The sequence below is a fragment of the Anopheles merus genome, chromosome 3L, assembly GCF_017562075.2.
Source record: "Anopheles merus strain MAF chromosome 3L, AmerM5.1, whole genome shotgun sequence".
NCBI classification, from domain to species: domain Eukaryota; kingdom Metazoa; phylum Arthropoda; class Insecta; order Diptera; family Culicidae; genus Anopheles; species Anopheles merus.
This window is the reverse complement of record NC_054085.1, coordinates 35,026,652-35,047,073: the sequence shown is the minus strand read 5'-3', so window position 1 is coordinate 35,047,073 and position 20,422 is coordinate 35,026,652. Positions and strand designations below refer to the sequence as shown.

At 50.1% G+C, this 20,422-nt stretch overlaps 2 protein-coding genes across 3 annotated transcripts in view; both read left to right on the top strand.

Moving 5' to 3' along the window:
* Window positions 1-213: 213 nt before the first annotated feature.
* Window positions 214-7,731, top strand: LOC121598300. Of its 2 annotated transcripts, XM_041924926.1 has the most exons (3): window positions 214-738; window positions 812-6,812; window positions 6,903-7,731. In XM_041924926.1, the coding sequence occupies exons 1-2, from the start codon at window positions 348-350 to the stop codon at window positions 6,787-6,789; spliced, it is 6,369 nt and encodes a 2,122-aa protein (XP_041780860.1). In that variant the 5' UTR covers window positions 214-347; the 3' UTR covers window positions 6,790-6,812; window positions 6,903-7,731. The 2 variants fall into 2 exon arrangements, with proteins under 2 accessions (XP_041780860.1, XP_041780861.1); XM_041924927.1 differs by lacking the exon at window positions 6,903-7,731 and having other exon boundaries at window positions 812-6,883.
* A 90-nt stretch (window positions 7,732-7,821) lies between these two features.
* Window positions 7,822-20,422, top strand: part of LOC121598301 — a 48,615-nt gene continuing 36,014 nt past the window's right edge. The window contains exon 1 of the mRNA XM_041924928.1: window positions 7,822-9,208. The gene's annotated coding sequence lies outside the window, so the exon portion shown is untranslated. The remainder of the gene's footprint in view (window positions 9,209-20,422) is intronic.

Below are 20,422 nucleotides of genomic sequence, written 5' to 3'. Positions count from 1 at the left end.
GTAAAAAGGCAACGAAATAGCTGCAAACACACATGCCATGTGCGCCCTTTAACGACCTTCTGAAAAGATTCAGAGAAAATTCAAATTTTCAAGATCATTTGAAACGGGCTTGAAATATTTCAACATGAAACGATTCATTCCGTTTGTTATTGTTGTGTGCACCTTGCTCGGCATGACGCACCTTTCTCTACACATCTTGAGCCCCCCACGAACTGCGAATTTGACAGTTGTTTGTTTTGAAACGGCACCGCGTGGTGTGGTGTTTATTGCTCGGTCGGCTTAATTTTCTCATAAATTCCCTTAAAAAACGTACAAATATCCTTTCCTAACACACTCCACACATCAAAATGACGACAACTCCGGTAAAGCGTAAGATAAAACCGAACGGTGTTGAGTGTCCAGTGCAGAAGAAGAAACCGAAACCGACCAATGAAGCGACCGGAGAGAACCACGCGGTCAAGAAACAGAAGAAACCCAAGCAAAACGGAACGCCGGGCGGTGAGTCGTCGGCGGAAGCTGCCGGTGGCGCGAAGAACCCGGGCCGAAGAATGGTGGCAGGAGGAAAGCGTGCGGGGATGAAACCGAGGGGTCGGCTTGTGTCGCAGGTGTTTAGGAAACGGAATCACATCGGGAAACCGAACGGCGGGTATGTGAATCCGAACAGCAAGGAGAAATTGAGTACCAAAGTGGCAGAAAACTTCCGCAAGGAGTTGACTACCGGAACGATGGCAATGACTGGTAAGTGCGGGGTAAGGAAAACCTCCCAAACGAAGAGGCAAAATACTCATTCTATCCCCTGTTTTTTCCATAGCCATTCGAAACTTTCTGCGGGAGGTGTACGAGAACCGGGAGTTACTTGGGTACTACCTTCGGTGTGGTGGAACGTTGGTGCCGCTGATGGAGGTTCTGTCCTCCTGCGAGAAGGAAAAGCTGACCGACATTGCCGACGTGCTGCACCTGATCCAGCTGGTGATGCTCCAGTGCTTGGATTACGATGAAACGCACGCCAAATACGCCGTCAAGTGTGTCCGATCGATCATGACCAACTACCAACCGGTTGTGTGCAGTCTGTTGCAGGACCAGGGTGAGCATGCGATGGCCAGCAAGGCTTCGGCATTGCGACTCCTCAGGGCGATCCTACTGGTCGACGCAACGACACACTGGCGCGATGTGCTACGGATGGTGGACACGTGCTGCGCGAAGATGACGATAGCGGAGTACCGGGAGACGGTCGCCAAGCAGGAGGGCTACATCGGCAACTCGGTCCGGTCGGCCTTCATCGAGTTTAATCTGGCGTTTCTCATCGATACGCCGACGCAGCTGGTGCGCTTTTGGCTGGCCCGTCCGTCCCTCGTGTATCCGCTGGCTATGAACCTCGTGTTTGACAGCGCGGAAAACGTGATTCTGGTGATGAGCACACTGAAGAAGTACGTTCTCGATAACCCCGACATGGACAAGTACATGTACCGGACGGCCTTCACGACGGACATCCTCAAGGCGTTCGTCAAAGCGTACGAGTGGGTCGGTCCCGAGAAGCAGATCACTCTGGAAGGGGCCAAGCAGCGTGTGCTGAGTGCGGTCGAAACGTTCGTGCTGCCGCTGCTTACCTCTCGGCGGTACTTTTTGGTGCCCAAGTCGATCGAGCTGGACCGGGCCAGCCCTCGGTACCGGCAGCTACTGCAGGACCTGAAGCACACCCAGCTGAACGAACATCAGCGCCGGCTCGTGCTCGGTATGCTCGAGATGTGTCCCGAGGTGCTGCCAGCAACGCTGGACATGTACGGCGGCATGCTAAAGCTAAACTCGGAAGAAGTCCGCACAATGCTGCAGAGCATGCTGACGCTGCACAAACCCGACGAGCTGGTCGCGAAACTGGACGAAACCGTTTCGGCTAAAACGCTTGCAACGTTCGTCGTGCAGACCACACTGCCACGCTCGATGCTCGAGCACATTAATGCGGCCCTGGACACGCGCAAGGAGAACATCCCGCTCTACTTCGAACTTCTCTCCATCATGGTGTCGCGCTGCGAGCAATACCTGCAGGCGATCGAGCGCCGCCCGCTGCTGGACCAGTTCGGCCGCAAAAGGGTGAAGGTGGAAGCGATCAACAAGATTGTCGCCATGTTCCCGAGCATCGATCGAATTATGGGCGCGATGGCCACGGTACGCGACGACCGCACGATGAAGCGCCAGGAGCACACGCTCGAGAAGGCGATGGACATCCTGCTGGTGTGCATCCGCTCCTTCCGGGCGTACATCGAGGCGTCCTCGTTCATTACCACCTTCCGGGACATTCTGCAGCCGGCGTACAAGAACCCCGTGGTCGAGCGGTACTTCCTGAATTATGAGTTCAAAGCGATCAAGGTGGTGATTGCGCTGGAACCACAAAGTGTATCGTTCAACTCCGCCCTTTTCCCCTCCGCTCTGACGCTGCTGGTGAAGGCATATCTGCGCGGTGACGAAGCGACGCGCCTTGATGCCACCGAACAGCTGCTGACGCTGTTCCGCAACACGGCCCTGTTCGGTAATCGCGGCACGGAGATAGAATTCTGGTTCCAGGCAATGGCCGACGTGCCGCAGGAGCAGGTGCCCGAGCTGGTAACCTATCTGGCGAAGGAAGCGGGCAAAGCGGCCTCTCAAATCGGCCACAAAGCGAAAACAGCGCAGGAAGTCGATCACAAACTGATTGACGATGCGTTTGTGGTGAGCGCACAGAAGCAGCAGACCGAGCTGGATGCTTTGTTCGCGCGAGTGGAGCAGGAAACGGACGAAACGGAGACGATGGCCGGTTCGGATGCGGCACTGCTTGACGCGCAGGTAGAGCTGCCCGTGGCGGACAATTTGTTTACGCACATGTTCGACCGTGCGACCAGTCGGCCGCAAAAGTTTCAAAAGTACTTCGAAGCCGTCGTGTTGCGCTATCTCCACTACCTGCCCCATCCCGAGATTGTGGTTCGTGCGGTGAAAGACCTGAAAGACGGCTGCATAACGGGCACGGTGGTCAAGTATGCGGAGAGCTGGGTGAAGGGGAGCGAGTGTATGCTGCCGCAAAAGAATGCTCTTCCAATGAGCCAGCTCAATGCAGCGCTGGTGACGAAAAAGCAGTTTTCCTTCAACCCGGCCCACTGGAAACGCAACAAGCGACACGTGCGCGATGAGCTGCTGAATCTGCTCCATCAAACCCTGTTCTATCTCTGCCGTTATATTGCATCGCGCACGCTTACACCCGAACGCGTGCAACAAATCAGCAATCACTGTAAAATGCTGCTGAAACATCTCCTCGAGCCGAACGTGCTGTCCGGCCGGGACGTTGGCGAGCTGCTGGAGGGCATCTTTCTGCAGCGGCCGATCATCTTCGAGCACTTTACCATCATCCGGCACGAGGATGGTTCGCTGCGCCGGCACGTGTCCGAGCTCGTGTACGAGCTGATGCAGCTGCTGTGCGAACTGCCGCACTTTGCGAGCTACACCGAGCTGTACTCGAACAAGATCGTGGCGGAGCTGATGCAGGTGTCGACGGTGGAATCGGCGACGCAGCTCGACGATGAAATGGCGCAAAAGCTGCAGACCATCTTCAAGCTTAGTGAGCGCCATTGCGGTACGCTGCTGCGCCACTATGCGCAACTGCCGGCGGATGTGTTCGTGGCCGGTGGCAATCAACGCACCTACCACTACCAGCAGCTGTGCCTTACGCTGCAGCAGCTGATCGTGCGAAACCGCTGCCGGCAGGACAATTTCCTTCCGGAGGAAACCGTCCGTGGGCTGGTGCGTGTGTACATGGAGTGTGGCCAGGCGGAAGGCACCGGTGAAGCGATCGAGCTGGAAGAGCTGGAGCAAGCACTGCACGGTTATTTCAGCTTGTTCCCGCACAGCATAGCATTCGTGCCGCCCGAGCTGATGGGTGTGTTCTTCGACAATGGGCGGCGTATCAACAAATCGCTCGTAAAGCTCGCAACGTTCCTGCTGGGGCGTGGTGCCCAGTTTCGTGAACCCTTCCTGGAGCTGATCGGGCCAAACACATCGAAAAAAGAGCTCATGTATCCGCTGCTCAATGTTGCCTTCCGGCAGGGCATCCTTACCGATGCAATCGTTGAGGAGAAGGAGGGCAAAACGCTGCTCGGACAGATTTACGCCACGTTCAAGGGGCAGATCCTGAAGATGCTGGAAAAGCCGAACAAGGCGGCCGTTATTTATCGCGAAAACCCAATCGCAAGTCAGCAGCTCGTGCGGCTGTGCATGCCCCGCAACGAGTGTGTCGATTTCGCGCGTAAAAAGCTACGCATCGAGGCGGTCGAATCGTTCCAGCTGCGCGTGCTGATGGAGATCTACGAGGTGGCGCTGAAGGCGGCAGTTGAGGGAGGCAATGCCAACACGCTGCAAACCATCTACTGCAACGGGTTCGCTGTGCTGTTGCAGTGCTTTGAGGCACTGTTCCGTTCGGTTTCGTCCGCGCACTATCTGCTGCAGCAGGAGGCGCAGCTGCAGCGGCTGAACGAACTTGTGCTCGCTGCGTACCGCTGGACAACGCAGGCGACACGCTACCACGATGCGCTTGGGAAGGTTTCCTACGAGTCCGTCACGAAGGTTGGTCAGTGGACGACGTTTTGCAAGAATTGTCTCAAGTTTGGAATCGAAACGGTGCGGCTGGGTGAGAACGATCGTCGATTTGACGAGCGGCTGCACGTGCTGCTGAAGCTGATGGCGCTGCTGGTGCAGCAGTTCTACGCCGATGGGCAGAAAGAGCAGACGGAGATCGAAAAGTACTACGACTGGGCACTGTCCCACTCGAACTTTCTGCGCGTGCTGCTAATGCAGCACCAGTACAAGCCGAAAACGTCGCTCGTGCAGCTGCTGTACGCGCTGGCGTGCAAAAATCCGACCGTCGTAAGCGCGAAGCACGTGCCACTGCTGCTCGGTGCGTATGGGGCCACGCTGACGGATGCGAATCGCTACCTGCTGGCGCTGCTGCAGCAGTACGAACGATCGGGCGTCCAGATGCACGAGTTCCGTCCGTTCCTGTGGGGCGAAACGGCCATTAAACATTTTTCGCTCGAATCGCGCGCAACGGCGCAGGGAGAGGAAGGAGAAGGTAGTGCAGCGGCGAAGCCACACCACTCCTTCCGCACGAACATTAGCGAGGTGTTTTCGTTGCTGATGGAGGACAAAATTATCAACCTGATCGAGAACTTCCCCGTTTGGCGCAAGTTGGACGCGTGCTCCCAGCTGCCCGAGACCAACTTTGACGAGTTGGTGGCACAATCGGACCCAGAAAAGCGGGGCCTGCTGGTGGACTATCAACCGACGTCCCCGGTCGAGCGGTTTGTGGAGCGGACGCGCCGAACTTACGGCAAAAAGGCGTACCATCCGCACGGTGAGCTGATGGAACTGCACGCACCGAATACGGAACTGAACGCGGTCACGTACGACCCGGCCTTCCTGCTGCCGATGGTGAACTACATCTACTCGTCCGAACAAGCCGACATGCTGCGGAAGGGCGTTCGAGCCGGTATTTTAACCCTGCCCTTCCTGTGCCTTGCCAGCAACGACGAGCAGATGCGCCTGGCCGCTGGCAGTGTGCTGTTGCGCCTTCGCAGCCACCTGGAGCTAACGAAGCGTCTGACCGACACCAAGACGTGGCTCCATCTGCTCGCCATCGTGCAGCGCCGGTTCATCGAGATGTACGCGACCGCGGCCAGCTACAACGAGGACGTCCACAAGCACGGGCACGTGCCGCGCGCGCCCTTCCTGTCGATGCTGTTCATCGCCGAAACGGTCAAGCTGCTGCCGAACGTGCTTAGCAAGCTGCACGGCCCGATGGTACAGTACCTCATCCACCAGGACGTGTACAACTTCCGCATGGTGCCGAACTTTCTGCAGCTGTTCAACAGCAACGACGTCGAGAACGATGTGCACCGCATGTTTATGGTGCGCACGCTGCAGCAGGGCTTGAAGACACATCGCGACTTTGCGGTGCTGCGCGCCTCCCCCATCCTGCACGTGATGATGGCTTTCCACGGGTCCGCGCTGTCCAATCGCGAGCTGAACATGGCCATCCTGGGGCTGTTGAACGCCATCGCCAAGATACCGAAGTCGTGCCAATTCCTGGTGGATTCGCTCGGGTTCGTCGGGTGGCTGAGCGAGCGGATCGACGTGATCGAGAGCTTCGAGTTCGATACTATTGAAGCGTTTCTGGGGCTGCTGAGCGACTGCTGGTACTCGATGCAGGTGATGGCCTGCACGCACCGGGTCGTCCCCTCCCAGCAGCACCATCCGCCCCGCTCGACGGTGTTCTTTCAGCGCGGTATACTGATCCTGGTGCTGAAGTTTGTGCCGCTACTGTCGCCCCGTAGCTCGAGCGCCACGCTGACGCGGTTCTTGAATCTGCTGGAAAAGACGACTTCTCCACGCCACGGCTACCATCATCTGATGACGCTCGTTAGCGTCGACGTGATGGAGCAGTTGTTGCAGTACTTCGAGGAGCTGTTTGCGGAGCACATGTGGTGCGTGCGGTATGTGAGGCAGTGCGGGACGTTTGCGATCGACGATGACGTCACGATGGGCAGGACGCTGCAGGGTGCCGGGGTGGATCAGACCACCATACTGGTGCTGCTCGGGCTGAGGCGGTTTGTGGTGAGCTGGTGCCAGTTCCAGCAGGACGAGTCGGGCATTGCGGTAAGACACGAGCTGGAAGAGGTGGACGTAGCGATGGAAGCAGTCAGTGAGGAAAATGGTGAAGGGGAAAAGGAGGAGGAGCAGGAGGATGGAGACAATGAAGAAGAGGAAACTTAACCGAGCGGCGGGTTGATGTTGTAGTAAGTGTACAATTTATTTCCCTTATATTGATCTAAAAATATATACAAATAAAAGAATGTTAAGATTTCAACGAAGAATCTTATTAACAGTTACAGGAACAGGAGCAATTGATGTCCGAAAAAATCGATCAAAAAGCTTCTTCTTTATCGAAATGGACGAGCTTTCAGAAAAGCTTTCGAAGCACTTCTCTTCATCGATTGTGCCGTGAAGCTTTGCAGCAAAACAAGTCTTTTCTCTTCAATTCTTCTCTTTGTCAGTGATCCCAAAACAGGTTTTTCTTCGGGAAGTAATTTATTATGCTACGAGAGATTGCACAATCTGTGAGCAGAGCTTTTGCTGTGTGCTCTCTTCTAGAGCTGTGCTTCATCTCGTTCTTTCCAATGCTTCCCCGATATACCACTCTCCCTCACACACACATACACTCTCGACACAGCCTCTCACTCTCTATCGTGCTCTGAGAAATTCGAAAGAGTTAAACGATCAACGCAAGCGACGAACCCGCAACCTGCGCGATGCGTTATTGTTAGAGCATCCGTCGGCTACAGACGCAGCGTTTGTTACTCGGTTCGCGACGTGCTGCTGGTGACAAATGTGAACTCCTTTACTGAAAGAAATCAATAGTGACAAAACCACCAACTTCCCCAATACGTGAGGAGACGCACTTTTTTCAATATTTAATCTCATCCCAATAAGTGTTTGTCGTACGTGACTCTCGCGCGCGCGCGTTGGTGAACAGAGTGTGTGCGTGTGTGTGGTTTTTCTTATTGTGCGCGCGTTATTCGCTGAAACTCACCCCGTCGGCTTGTAGTTCTGTTTGTTTCGGGCCCGCCTGCCCTGACACGCGGAAGGTTGATATATTAATTTTTCCTTCGCTTTGCGTTTTGCGTTCGTGACCATTTCTTCCTGCCGAGCGGCGCAGGATGGCGACGATCGACGTGTTTGTGGTGTAGCGGTGTCACTAGGGGGGGCGTCCAATGGGGAGAGCGTCCGTCGTCATGCCGTTCCGTCGGTAAACATGGCGTCGTCCTCGGTGACATTGTCGCTGCTGCTCCGCCATTGTCCAGCGCCGCTTGACTGTGAACGGCAGACGGTGCATTGTTGTGCGGTTGCGGTTACAACGACCCTTTAGATGGCGGCGAAGCCAGTATGGTTGCGGACAATTTTTGCTAACAAAAGCGCAATGTGCATGTGCATTATCATTCATTGAAAGAAGACCAAAAGAGAAGAAAGTAAAAAAAGTGATTAAAGTGTGATACATCTTCATACGAAAAAGCAATAAAAAAGTCCAGAACAACTCATCGGCAGACGATCCGAAGCTCGGCAAACGAGGTGCGAAGCGACAACAATAAACGATTGATCAAAGCGAATGCCCTTTTTCGGTCGAATTGGGTGAACAAGTCCCGAACGAGATTTGATGCCGATCGAATCGAACCGGAAAAAGAAGAGAGGAAGGAAAAGAGGAGGTGAAAACAAAATCAAAACAAAATTAGACACACCATCTTACCACACCAAACACAGCAACGGCGTACCGATTAGGGAGGGTTTTCGCTGTTAAGAGGGTGTGCGTTACCGATAGAGAGGGTTCGTCGCTTGCTTCCATGAAAGCTTCGTTGTGTCTATTGTGTGAGAACAAGTGTGTTAAAGTGTTAAGGTGACCCTCTGTACCTGCTGTTGCTGCTGCTGCTACCAAATTAGCAGGCTCAGCTGTGTCATTTGATACTTCTTGAAGGTGTGTTCGTTCATCCCTTTTTTGCGTGTTTCAAGTGCCTGCGAGTGTGTGTGTTTAAAGGTGAAGTCTTTCATCCCAAGTGAAAAGTATCCTTTCGAGTCCTTTAATCTGAAAGTGCATTTTAACTCGAGTGCATCACGGGCGAGGAAAGTGTGAGGTGAGTTTGCAAGGGGGGCGTGCAGAAGAGTCACAGAAAAAGGTCGCACTCCACAGCTTCCAAACAGCAACAGTGTGTGTGTGTGCTGTCGTCTATGCTTATGTAAGTGTGTACGTGTGTGGGTATGCGTGACGAGTAAACACACGCCGTAGCAGGAAGATCGTCGCTGTGCATCGAATTGCGGAATTACTTGCGCAGAATAGCAATTGCGCAAAAGCGCAAAACGTTCACCGGGCGAAAGGGATAAAAAGGGAACCGAGCCGCCGCGGGCTTCGGTTTGTGAGTGAAGCTGGAGGAAAAGGAGATTGCAAAAAGTGCATCGTTTTTCTGGCCCCGGTGTTGTGTACGCACGCGTTTGTGTGTGTGTGTGTGTGTGTGTGTGTGTTTGCCTGTGTTGTGAAGTAAAACAGCGACGACGAGAACAAACTTCAAACGTGCGCAGCTTCGAATACGCAGGTTCCTAAGCCTCACACGGAAACTCACACGGACAAAGCTGCTGGATAAGCCAGGTGAGTTGAAAGGCAATCGTTTTTTTATATTTCTCTTTCTCCTGTGTTTGTTTCCTCCGTCTGAATTGTTCCTATTCTGTGCTTTTTTTTCTTCTTCTCTCCTTCGCCTTCAGCAAACATAGAATTTGACGTTTCGTTTTGTGCGTGCCGTTCGTTCTGTTCGCTCCCCGGTCCCGGTACGTTTTATCACCAGCTCCTTTTCCAGTCCCATCTGGCATCGGGTGGGTTCCCTTTGCTTACCTTTTACGCTTGTGTGCGTTTCATCGCGCGCGCTAGCAACAGGCGTGTTTGTATGCGCAGCGACGCGCTCGCTCCCCGTTGCCGTTGGATACGAAAGAGCTGAGCGACTCTCCAAAGCGACGAACCTTTAACGCAACTTTAAACCCCGAAAACGAATACCCGCTCTCCCAGCGTCAGATGGTGTTGGCGCAAGATGGTGGTGCGGAGGGGGAATGTTTTTACGTGTTGAATAGAGAAGCAGGGTGGGAAGGGTTTTTGGTGCGTTTCGGAATTTTTCTCGATGTTTTTTTTTTTTTTTTTTGGAGAGCCACATTCTTCCACAGCGTAAGTGTGCTCCACTCCGAACCGTCCCGTCGCGGCTGAAACGTCTCGCGCGGTTCTGTGTACGCCTCTGCGCGAACGCGTGCTTCATTGCCTCGTGTTGGCCTGAATTTGGCTTGTTGCTTTATTTGTAACTTTTTTTTTCTTTTTCGCGAAGGTCTCACCATGCAGTGAGACAGACGGGAGAAACTCAGTGGGAAGCGTCGTCTGCTGTTGGTCGGTAGGGATATCGCATTGCATGTGTTCACGGTTTGCTTGTCCCTTTTTTTTATTCTGTTGAACTTACAACGATCATCCCCCCTTTCGTCCCCGTAAGCCATATTTAAATCGCTCTTTTCCGCAACGAAACTGCGTTGAAGCGGTTGAGGGTTGCATGAAATAAACGCTCTCCCAAGCACGGTTCTCGGGACAGGATCGTCCGAAATTGGCCAACCGATTTTACAAAATTAGCTTTCGAACCGTTTTTCCTTCACCTTGCCACAAAAAAAGGATCGAAATAAGCACTGCTCTGCTGCTCAAATGCTGCATCCTGCCAGTATGTGTTTGTAGCGGGTTTTGGTTTTAAGCTACCGGTGGGCCCCTCACAAAATTGGGCCCATTTTCCATTTGCCTAAAGAATAAATTTCCGAGCTCGGCGAGCTGTTGGAGGAAGCAGTGCATGCCAAGATAATTTCGATCAATTTTTGCCTTTTTTTGTATCTACCGCTCCTTCGGCGGGGATTGTTTCTTGGGTTTAGAGGAGTGTGCTGTGTGCTGATAATGCCGAAGAGATTATACAGCAACGATCATGCTGATGATGATGATGATGATGATGGTGCACTTCTTCGAGCAGCTCGCCGGCGTTTGGAATGCTTGGCCGGCGGGCAAAACCACGGCACACACGGAACCAGTTTTCCACCATCGGCCGGTGCATCACGGCGGCTTCTTTGCATCTTTGCATCGGCGGGGGCGTATTGAGTTTGACTGTTACAATCGAGAAACCTTTTTGTTGCATTTCAAACTGAATGTACTTTCTTTTGTTGCTTCGGAAGTAATGTACACCTCATTGTTTGTGTGTGTGTGTTTGGAATGGCCATCATGAATCGTTCACCATACGAAAAGATCACCATTTCACTCCAGATCAACCTGCAGACCTCCAGCGCCATATTGTGCCGCCAGCTTGAATTGTCTTTTGTTTTTGGCCTTCTTTTCTCCTGTATGAACGTGTGTGTGTGTGTGTGTGTTTGTGTGACCCACAGCTTCCGATCGAAGGTGCACAAATTGGCCCCGGCACCAGCTCCTCCGACAATCGAGGGGAAAAATCGAGGTGAACCGAAAATCGCGGTTGCAGGCCAAACAGTTTAACCGTTTCTCGGCGTTGGCGTCGGTGGGCCAAACCACTGTTTTCCTCCCAACCAACACTTTGTGTGTGTGTGTATGTGTTGGGGTGTAGAAGAGAGTCTCTAATTGAGACACCACAATTGGAGCTGCACGGGCGATCTGCCGAACCCCAAGCTGATCGATAAACCATCGTTGGTGGCAGAGCGTGGTGCTGCCTCCCCGGATCCGCTGGTGGAGGCTTTATTGTTTCGCCATTGTTCGCCAAAGGCACTTGGTAAAAGGCCTTCCGTTTTTGAAGCCGAAAGTGTACTGAACGTCACAATTTGTGCTTTCTTTGCGCGTTATTATGCGGCCAGCGTGGAAAGTGGTTTACTGCCACTGTTAAGGGTAAATAACTGTTCCGTTTTGGAAGGAGAAGAAGTGTTCCGAGCAGTGTTGTGCCAGTTTTTTTTTTCTTTTCTTTTCTTTCGACGTCAATGAAAGTCCTAAGAGGAGTGAGCTCTTCAATGGGTGATTCGTCTTTTGTTTCTATCAATTAAAACCCATTATTAAGGTTGATCACACACACATTTTGCCCCTAAATTGCTGTAGCTTAAGTGAGAATTTGAAAGCAAACTGTTGCTGAAACCCAAAAACGCTATATGGCGGAATACAATTGTCCTCCACGGCGCCCATTGCTGAGTGGCCAATAAAAAAACGGTTTACAATCAATACACCCTCGTCAAGGTGTGGCTTATTTGTCGTGCACACGGCACGACATTATGCTCCACTGCAGCAGCAACAACAACAAAAAAGGTTGCTCTACTCCCACGAAGCAATTGAAAATTCATCGGGGGAAAAAATAGAGTCGTGATCCGTCCACTAGTCCCTCGGCGGCAGTGGAATACAGATAAAGCGGTACGGAAGGCGTAGCAGCAGCAGCAGCAGGTGCCATTTTATTGCTGCCAAAGCGCTGCCCCAAAACACCTTTGGCGCCTACCACGAGCCACTCCAGGGCGACATTTTGCCTTTGGTTGGTTTGATTTTTTCGCTTAGAAACGAGTTCTACTTACTATTTCTTTTACGCCAAAGTAAACTACTTAGCGTAATGCGTTCGGTTTCTAATGTGTACTTGAAAGCTTGCGCTTTTGAGAAGGAGCAGCCAAATGACCCTAAAACTCCACACCTCATCTCCACACAGGACCGCACCCGAGCGCAGGGTTCGGTGTGGAGGAACGCTAAACTGGGCAGCTAATTATTTACGCGCTCCAGATTTAATGGCACACGAACCTTCCCTTTTTCCTTCTCCCCGCAAGTGAACATTTTGCAAGCTCACTCGCGAAAATGGCAAAGCACCGTTTTTTGCTCTCTCTCTCTCTCTCTCTCTCACTCTAAACGGTTCGTAAGTTAAACGGTTCGCTTCACCAAGCCCTGGGTACAAGAACTTCCGATCGGTTTTTGCCCTTCTACAGCCTCCCCAACGGGTGGCAAAAGTGAAACACACATCCACAAGCAGCGTCCGGAGACACAAGTGATGATGGGCAAAACCTGGTCTGGGTAGTTTCGTGATGAGCTTCGGCCTGATGACAATAATGGCCAGACGGCGGTAATGATGACGGCACTTTCTGAGTCGCTGACCGGCGCGGAGCCAAGCGAAGATGTCGCCGGTACCACGGACGGCCGCGGATCGAAGTAATCGATCAGCTCATTAAAAAAATCCGCATGATGGTGTACCGGGGGGGAGGGGGGGGGGAAAGAGCTGACCTGTTGTGATCTTGGAGGAGTGTAATTACCTCCACGAGACGACGCAAGCGATCGCCACTTTCACGTGTGATAGTGGCGTACGGTGGCGTGTTTTTGTTTTGTTTTTGCGCGCGCTTCTGTTGCTGAGATTGAACCCCACGTGGATGTACGACACACGCGATTTATGTCGATGGCATTATGCAAAACACCGGCTGCAGGATATCCTATTGCGATTGCTTCCGGGCCCTTTTTTGCCGCCCCTATTTGCGACATTTGCCCTGATGATAGAGCTTAACATGTGCTGATGATACCGTTTAGTGACGTTGTCAGCAGGTAATTAACTATTAGACATTGATATTTACAACGCGCTCCCTATTAAGTGTGGCTGTTCCATCAGATAAGACAGCTGGCGAGAGTTGATTAACGCTTTCTCTTGCTTTGTAGACAATGTATACATCGATACCAATAGATGCTGTACAATCAATTTTACTTACACTTTGGAAGGTTTCATCTTTGGTAAGCATCTTTGATGTAACGACATCCTTTTGATGTGGCATTTTTCTTTCAAAATTATGTTACTTTATTTCTTTTATTTTACTTTTCCACATAGCCTTTCAAAAGTTGTCATTAAATATGTACATTTAAACTAATTAGGCCTGTACCCAAATGCAGACTCATAAAACTATAGCTGTCCAGTGTTTGTTTATCTTTCTCTGTCGCTCATTTACACGACTTACATGCCTTCATTTTACAACCTACAAGATCGCTACCTTCTGCCGCTTTGCAAAACCCATTTTCACCTAGTAAATTATTCATCCCAACCCCGATTGCAGCCATATAAATGTGGCTTGTTGGAATGACATTCAAGCGAACCATAAAAAAACACAGAAGTACAGTACATGCATACACATACAGTCCGAGGCTTATGAAATGCAAAACGCCATAACATCTTCGAACTCTGTACCAAAACCATTGCCAATTCCTGCGTTCCTGTTGCTCAACGAAAGCCTGGCCCCGATTGGTCTAATGCATCTTTAAGACGGTTGAAAAAAATAAAATCAAAAGCCTACGCGGATTACAGTAGAACGAGATCATCGCTGCATAGGAGAATTTTTTTCGATGCACTGAACAATTATCGTCGACATAATCGTGTGCTCTACCGCTCCTTCATTCGCCGTACTGAAAGGCAGCTATTTTCTAAGCCGACACGGTTCTGGAGCTTCTGGAACAAACGGCGCAATATAAGAAGTATCCCTCCGTCAATGAGCTACAATGGCCAAACTAGTATCGATACATCCGATATTTGCAACACTCTCGCCAATCGTTTCGCTGATGCATTCACCCTTCCTGTTCACAATCCTAACACACTAGCAGAGGCCACCCGCAATACTCCATCGGATGCTATCGATTTTATTATACCCACAATTGACGAAGCATTAATTGCGCGCACACTCAACGATATAAAACCATCTACATCATCTGGACCTGACAATATTCCCGCATACATATTGAAGCACTGCCGTCAATCACTCGCACCCATTCTTGCCAAAATATTTAATGATTCCCTTATGCGTGGCACGTATCCTGAGTCCTGGAAACACGCGCGAATGATTCCTATCCATAAAAAAGGCAGTCGACTTCATGCTAGTAATTATCGTGGCATTGTATCCCTATGCGCTTGTGCAAAGGTGTTTGAGCTCATTCTATACAATCCGCTACTCACAGCAGTTCAAAACTATATGAGCCCTAGTCAGCATGGATTTCTCCCAAGGAGATCTTCCACCACAAATCTTGCTGAATTTGTTGGCTACTGCTTCGACAACATGGATCGTGGTACTCAAGTTGATGCAGTATATATCGACTTCAGGGCTGCGTTCGATAGTATTTCTCATGATATTCTACTTTCGAAGCTAAAAAAACTCGGTTTCCTCGACTGGCACATCACCTGGCTGCGTTCATATTTAACTGGTCGTTCGTACTACATAAGTATAGGATCTCATCGTTCTCACTCTTTCACCAGCTCCTCCGGTGTGCCTCAAGGGAGTAATTTGGGACCGCTACTCTTCCTCATCTATATTAATGATCTATCTTTCGTTTTACCGCCAGGCCAACACCTAATGTACGCCGACGATGTAAAAATATTCGCTCCAGTTAGAAACGACAGTGACTGTGTACGCCTTCAAACGATCCTTGAGAATCTGGATAGCTGGTGCAGCAGAAACGCTCTCCAAGTGTGTGCTGATAAATGCCAGTGTATATCATTCAGCAGAGCCCGTCACCCCATCACGTTTACATACACTATGCTCAACACGGCTTTGGCTCGCACGACATGTATCCGTGATCTGGGGGTGCTACTCGATCAGAAGATGTCATTTCGCCCTCACATTGATAGCGTTGTTGCGAAGGGAAATCAGCTACTTGGTTTAATTACGCGGACCTGTAGCGAGTTTACCGATCCCATGTGCGTCAAGTCGATCTTCTGTGCCATCGTAAGGTCGTGCCTGGAGTACTGCTGTCCGATCTGGTGCCCGCTTGGCGTTGGTGACATCAATCGCCTCGAAGCCATTCAACGGAGACTCACCAGGTACGCGGTTCGACTCCTTCCATGGCAATCCCACCACGCTCGGCCCACCTACCATCAGCGGTGTCTGCTTCTCGGACTTGAACCACTCTGCTCTCGACGTAAAAACGCCCAATGCCTTTTCATATTTCGGCTCCTTAACGGAGAGATCGATTCCCCGGCATTACTAGCCAGCATCAATTTGTTCGCTCCCTGTCGGATTCTTAGATCCAATTTCCATCTCCGTGTTCCGCGTACCCGCAACAACCATAGCCAGGGACACCCTATTATACGTATGTCCCTCGAGTTCAATGAAGTGTTAGATTTGTTCGATTTTAGTATGTCTACTTCCACGTTCAAGGAGAAATTGCGTCTACGTCACATGTAATGTTTGCTTATAACTAGATGTTTATTTATATGCTCCTTAATTTAATTATAAGGTTGCCGATTAGACATGATGATCCGTCGGTTTATATATATGAAATAAATAAATAAATAAATAAATAAAACCGACTGCTGCGCAAGTACTCATGAAAACGCACCCAAGGACGGATTGAGGTTTACGGTGTGAATTTCAATTTGGATGCAAATCGACGCTTGCTGCAGGGCGGTCGGTTTGTGAAATGGAACCTACTGCGTTTGCTCTTTTCATGCTCTTGGTACAAAATATGGAGGCCACCCGACATTGTGGTAATTATGGAATGTTGAAAAGTGCGCCGTTAAACTGATCCGTTCATTCATTGATGGTTCCCTCGAAAAATTAAGCTCTTTCCAACCACTTTGAGGCGATTTTCGATGCAGGCGGTCACAAATTGTCCATTTCAAAAGATGTGACCGTTACAAGGGGACACACACTTAAGCGTCCGCGATGGCATAAGCAGTTTATTTCCGATTTTTCATGGTCATCGGGCACGATTGGGCGATCGATTCGATCGGATTAATGGACAGCATGATGACGCTAATGCGTCGGTCAATCATTTTCTCCCACCCCGCCCACCCTCCCCCCTTCCCCGCTCCCCTTGGTGGGTGGTTTATGGCTGTTTTGGTTCGATAAGCCCCCTTGTGGCGACCTCACATCTTGTTCAGTTTTTGTTTTCCATACGTTTCCCATTCCCCAAACCCACCGTTCGAGAAAAGGCCAAAACCATAAATGGACGGCGCTGTTGTGGCTGACCCGAACCGAGCGAAATGGTGTGAAGCGCGCCGTATAAACTAATCATCTTTCCTTCGCTTCTATTTTGCGCTGCGCGGTTTATATGGTCTTAGAAAGGGCAGGACAGAAAGGCAATCGCACCCGAGCGCCGTTGAAATTCGTGTGCCGGGCAATAAAATCTCAATCCAAGCGTTCCCGCGTCCGCCGTTCATCGTCATCGCCGATGGCCTGTACGCGGTTGATTACTTTACCTTTCAGAGAAAGAACACTCCCGATCGCCTGGGAAGCCATTCTCTTCCTATACCACACCGTGAAGTGGACATGCAATTCAAATTCGCATTTTCGATTCGACTGTGTTCCGATCGAGGCGCGCGATGCGATGGGACAAACGTTTCCCTTTTCGTTCCACGTGCCGGTTGCTACACTGGAACCTTCTATTCGTTTGCCTAGATTGGTGAGAAATATTGTCCATTCCCGGCACTTTTGTTTCTCTTTGTATGTGTTTGTGTGTGTGCAATAAACAGGCAACGTCATTCCCCGGTGCAAAACGCTGCAAAAGAAGAAATGCAATCAGCTTTTATTGAACTCGGACGTGGAAAATTATTGGACGACCGCGGGGTGGTTGGAATTGGGTGAAACAAATGGGAAAAATCGCACGCGATTGTTCGGGTTTAGTCATTGGTTTTGGGGTGGGAAAGTGCGCTACAATGCGAAGGAATGTGGACGCAACTGGCCATAGTCGAAGCGTATTATTGCTTTTGCTGCTAATGAGGTTGATAAAAGACAACAGCACAGGAAATCAGCAATATTTTAAATTACTTTTTCATACCCAAAATTTAAGGTGTGCTATTTCTCATTCCAATTCGAATGTTGTTGATCGCTCAGTCTCCTTTGAAAATGGCTCAGATGAGTCTGCTGTGTATTGTGTACAATCCTTTTGTAATTTAAAACCCCCATTTAAAACTGGTTCCATTCTGGCACGTAAAGGGCATATGCTTTTGCTTTCTTTCCCCCCCTCTTTCCTCTTTCCTTTTTGTTTCCTTCGAGAGGATTTGCATATTTTTGCACACCACCTCTCGTTGTTGAGCCTGCATACCGATAGTAAAGTGGAGCAAAACAACTTCTCAGCCTAACTGTGTGCCTAATATTTCATCTCCCGCTTCTTAAATTTAGGTCAAAAGCCTCCGAGCACGTGCAGCAGCATGTTCAGTGTTTCTTTCTCCTATTATGTGTAAATTTTCGTACACCAAAAGAGCGGCGAGCAGAGGCTTTGTGGTACGAAAAAAACAGCCAAAGCTGTTTGCTTGTCGTTTACGGATGGTCCTCACGAACGGCGAGCTTATACATTGTTGAAAAGCGTTGCGTCGAAAAGTGGCTCAAGTGACAATAAGCGCATAAGAGAAGCGCACCGAAACGACGGTGCTCCTAATGCACAAAAGCTTGCCCTTGTTGCGTTGAAGCGGTCAAGTGAGCTTGTCCGAGCAGGCTTGAGAAGGGCTTGCACCTTTACACGGTGTCAATTATTCGGTTAGTTGGATTGTCACTTTACAAAACAACTTACTTATAAGCGCGATGGGGATGCACACACACACAGCACGAGCATGAGATGACGGTTTGCGTTAGAGTTTGATTTGCTTGTGCAAATTATTAAAAACCAACAATAGAGTACATTGTTGTACAATCAGGAAGTTAATTCATTCCGAACATTAAGAATATGATCATGTTTTATCGCTTCCTGCTGGTATGAGGTTCCTTAGTCGTGTGCCAAACGTACAGGATTACACGTGACAACTCGGGAGTTCAATTCTAACCTTGACCGAACTTTAAAATACCAACAAGAGCTTTTCAAACGTATTATCATTCTTTCTTGGCGATTGGAATAGCTCATTTCTTCTTTGTTGACTCCGTTAATCCCATGCATGACTTCCGATAGTACTCCACAAAACATAATGACAGACAATATTGGAATAATTAGTTTTAAATATTTCCGTCCAAATGCCTCCGGGATCATCAAATGCTTTTCTGCAGCAGCCTGCTAATCATTTTCTATTCTTAATTCATCCGCCATCTTTTAATAGGGTGTTCCTAGTTAATCGTTTTGTTTCCTGCTACTCGTAACTATAATATATCGTTCCCCGGCCGGAACAAGACACCAGACACACGCAACAAGCAAGGTCGCCTGCGTAGAGAGCCTGCGCGTTAACAACAAACGCTCGCTGTTGCGTAAGCGAGGCAGCGCATCTTTTACCCCGAACACGCCAGCCGTCCCGGGGTATGATTTCGCCGATCAATTTCACCGGTAGCTAGCTAACTGTCATCCCGCGTGTGTGTGCACCCCACACAAACCCCGTAAGCCCCACGTGCTCCCGTTCTTTGCAGCGACGCTGGCTGCTGTTCCTACACAACACGGACGCGTTGACTCTCTCTCTCTCCACGCAATAAAGTGATTAACTCCAGCGCAGTCTCGTCTCCCCCGGAACCCCACCCAGAGGCCCCTCTCCCTGCCCGAAACACGTTGTACCCTTTTGCACAAGTAAACAACTTATCGCACAAACAACAACCAACGCTCGGTCGGGTTCGCGATTTGACAGCAATTCGCGCAACGGTAGTCCGCAGCAGAACGAATGGGAAAATGGGAAGTAAGGAAAGAGGAGGAAGAGTAGGAAGAAGAAGAAGCAGGAGGAGGAAAAAACGATCCAAAGGTCCAGCTTGACGCCGAACTGACTTGAAAGGCCCCAGCGGACGGCGATGAATTATTCGCGAGCTGCTTCGACACCGCCAATCAGCCCTCTAACCTCACACTCCAGCCCACCGAGAACTCGTTTCGGGCTGTGCTCCGGTGCTTTGGTGTGGTGCCCCTGCCCCTTCGGCCCCCTTTTGTGTTATTTATTCCTTTGCGCTTGACTTTATTTTCTCCCATTTTGCTGCGGCTGCTGCTGTTCCTTCCTAACAATAATCGGTAGTCGACCTTCCCGCAGCATTTGTCATTCCTGAGCGGGGTCCATGCTACAAACGGTGCGCGATAGCAGCTTCTCTCCCTCTCCCCATTCTGCTTGCTGGTGCAGATTCATTGTTCTGCCTTCTTGAATTGTTTTATTAGCAGAATATTTGACAGTGTCCAGCGAGGCTGGCGACGGCTTCACTCGACCACTCGACGGGAAGGTCAATGACACTCGAATTGATCGCGGCCCAATTGAAAGGCAAAAAAAATGGTGAGAGGACTGGCGAGAGACGTAATTCAAAGGCGAGAAATAGGATCTACTGGTGTTAGAAGGGCGCTTAACAGCTCCCCGCCAGGTGGGACAAACTGTTTTGTTTTGTGTGTGTGGGATGGATCCATTTGCATTATGAAACTGAATATGCATTAAGACCAAAATAACACATGTCAAAATAAGCACAATGTATCTGAGAGTGAGTATATAAGTCTCTTTGAAGGCCTCATTTTAAGGTTATTTTGTGTTAAAACAATCGCCTACGAATTACAAACCAATCATTTTGTCTCCATAGAAACGCGTGTTTAGTGCGAGATTCAAACCCAAGACCGGCATGACGTAAGTCCGATCGTTTACCACTGCACCGTAAGATCGCTCCCGAATCAATGCAGTTAATCCTCAATACAAATAATCAAAGCAATGTAATCAGCTCATAAAGAGAAGCCATTTCCACAACAACAGCATCAAGCCAGACCACAAATTGGTTGAAAATACTTTTCCAATCCACTGCCCGCTTGTTTACGATCTGCTCGTTCGAGTGCGCTTGCGGACAGCCAACTGGTTACGCCATTGCATGTCTGCGTCTGCGCCATGATTACAATTCAAGCTAATTTATCAATAATCTTCTCCCTGCCGGAGGGGTTTTGAACAGCACCAAACAATTGGACGGCACTAATCTAATCCCC

Coding starts and splice junctions, on each gene's coding strand:
- LOC121598300 (XM_041924926.1), top strand. CDS start 348: ATGACGACAACTCCGGTAAAGCGTAAGATAAAACCGAACGGTGTTGAG. Junction 739..811: donor CGGAACGATGGCAATGACTG/GTAAGTGCGGGG, acceptor TTTTTTCCATAG/CCATTCGAAACTTTCTGCGG.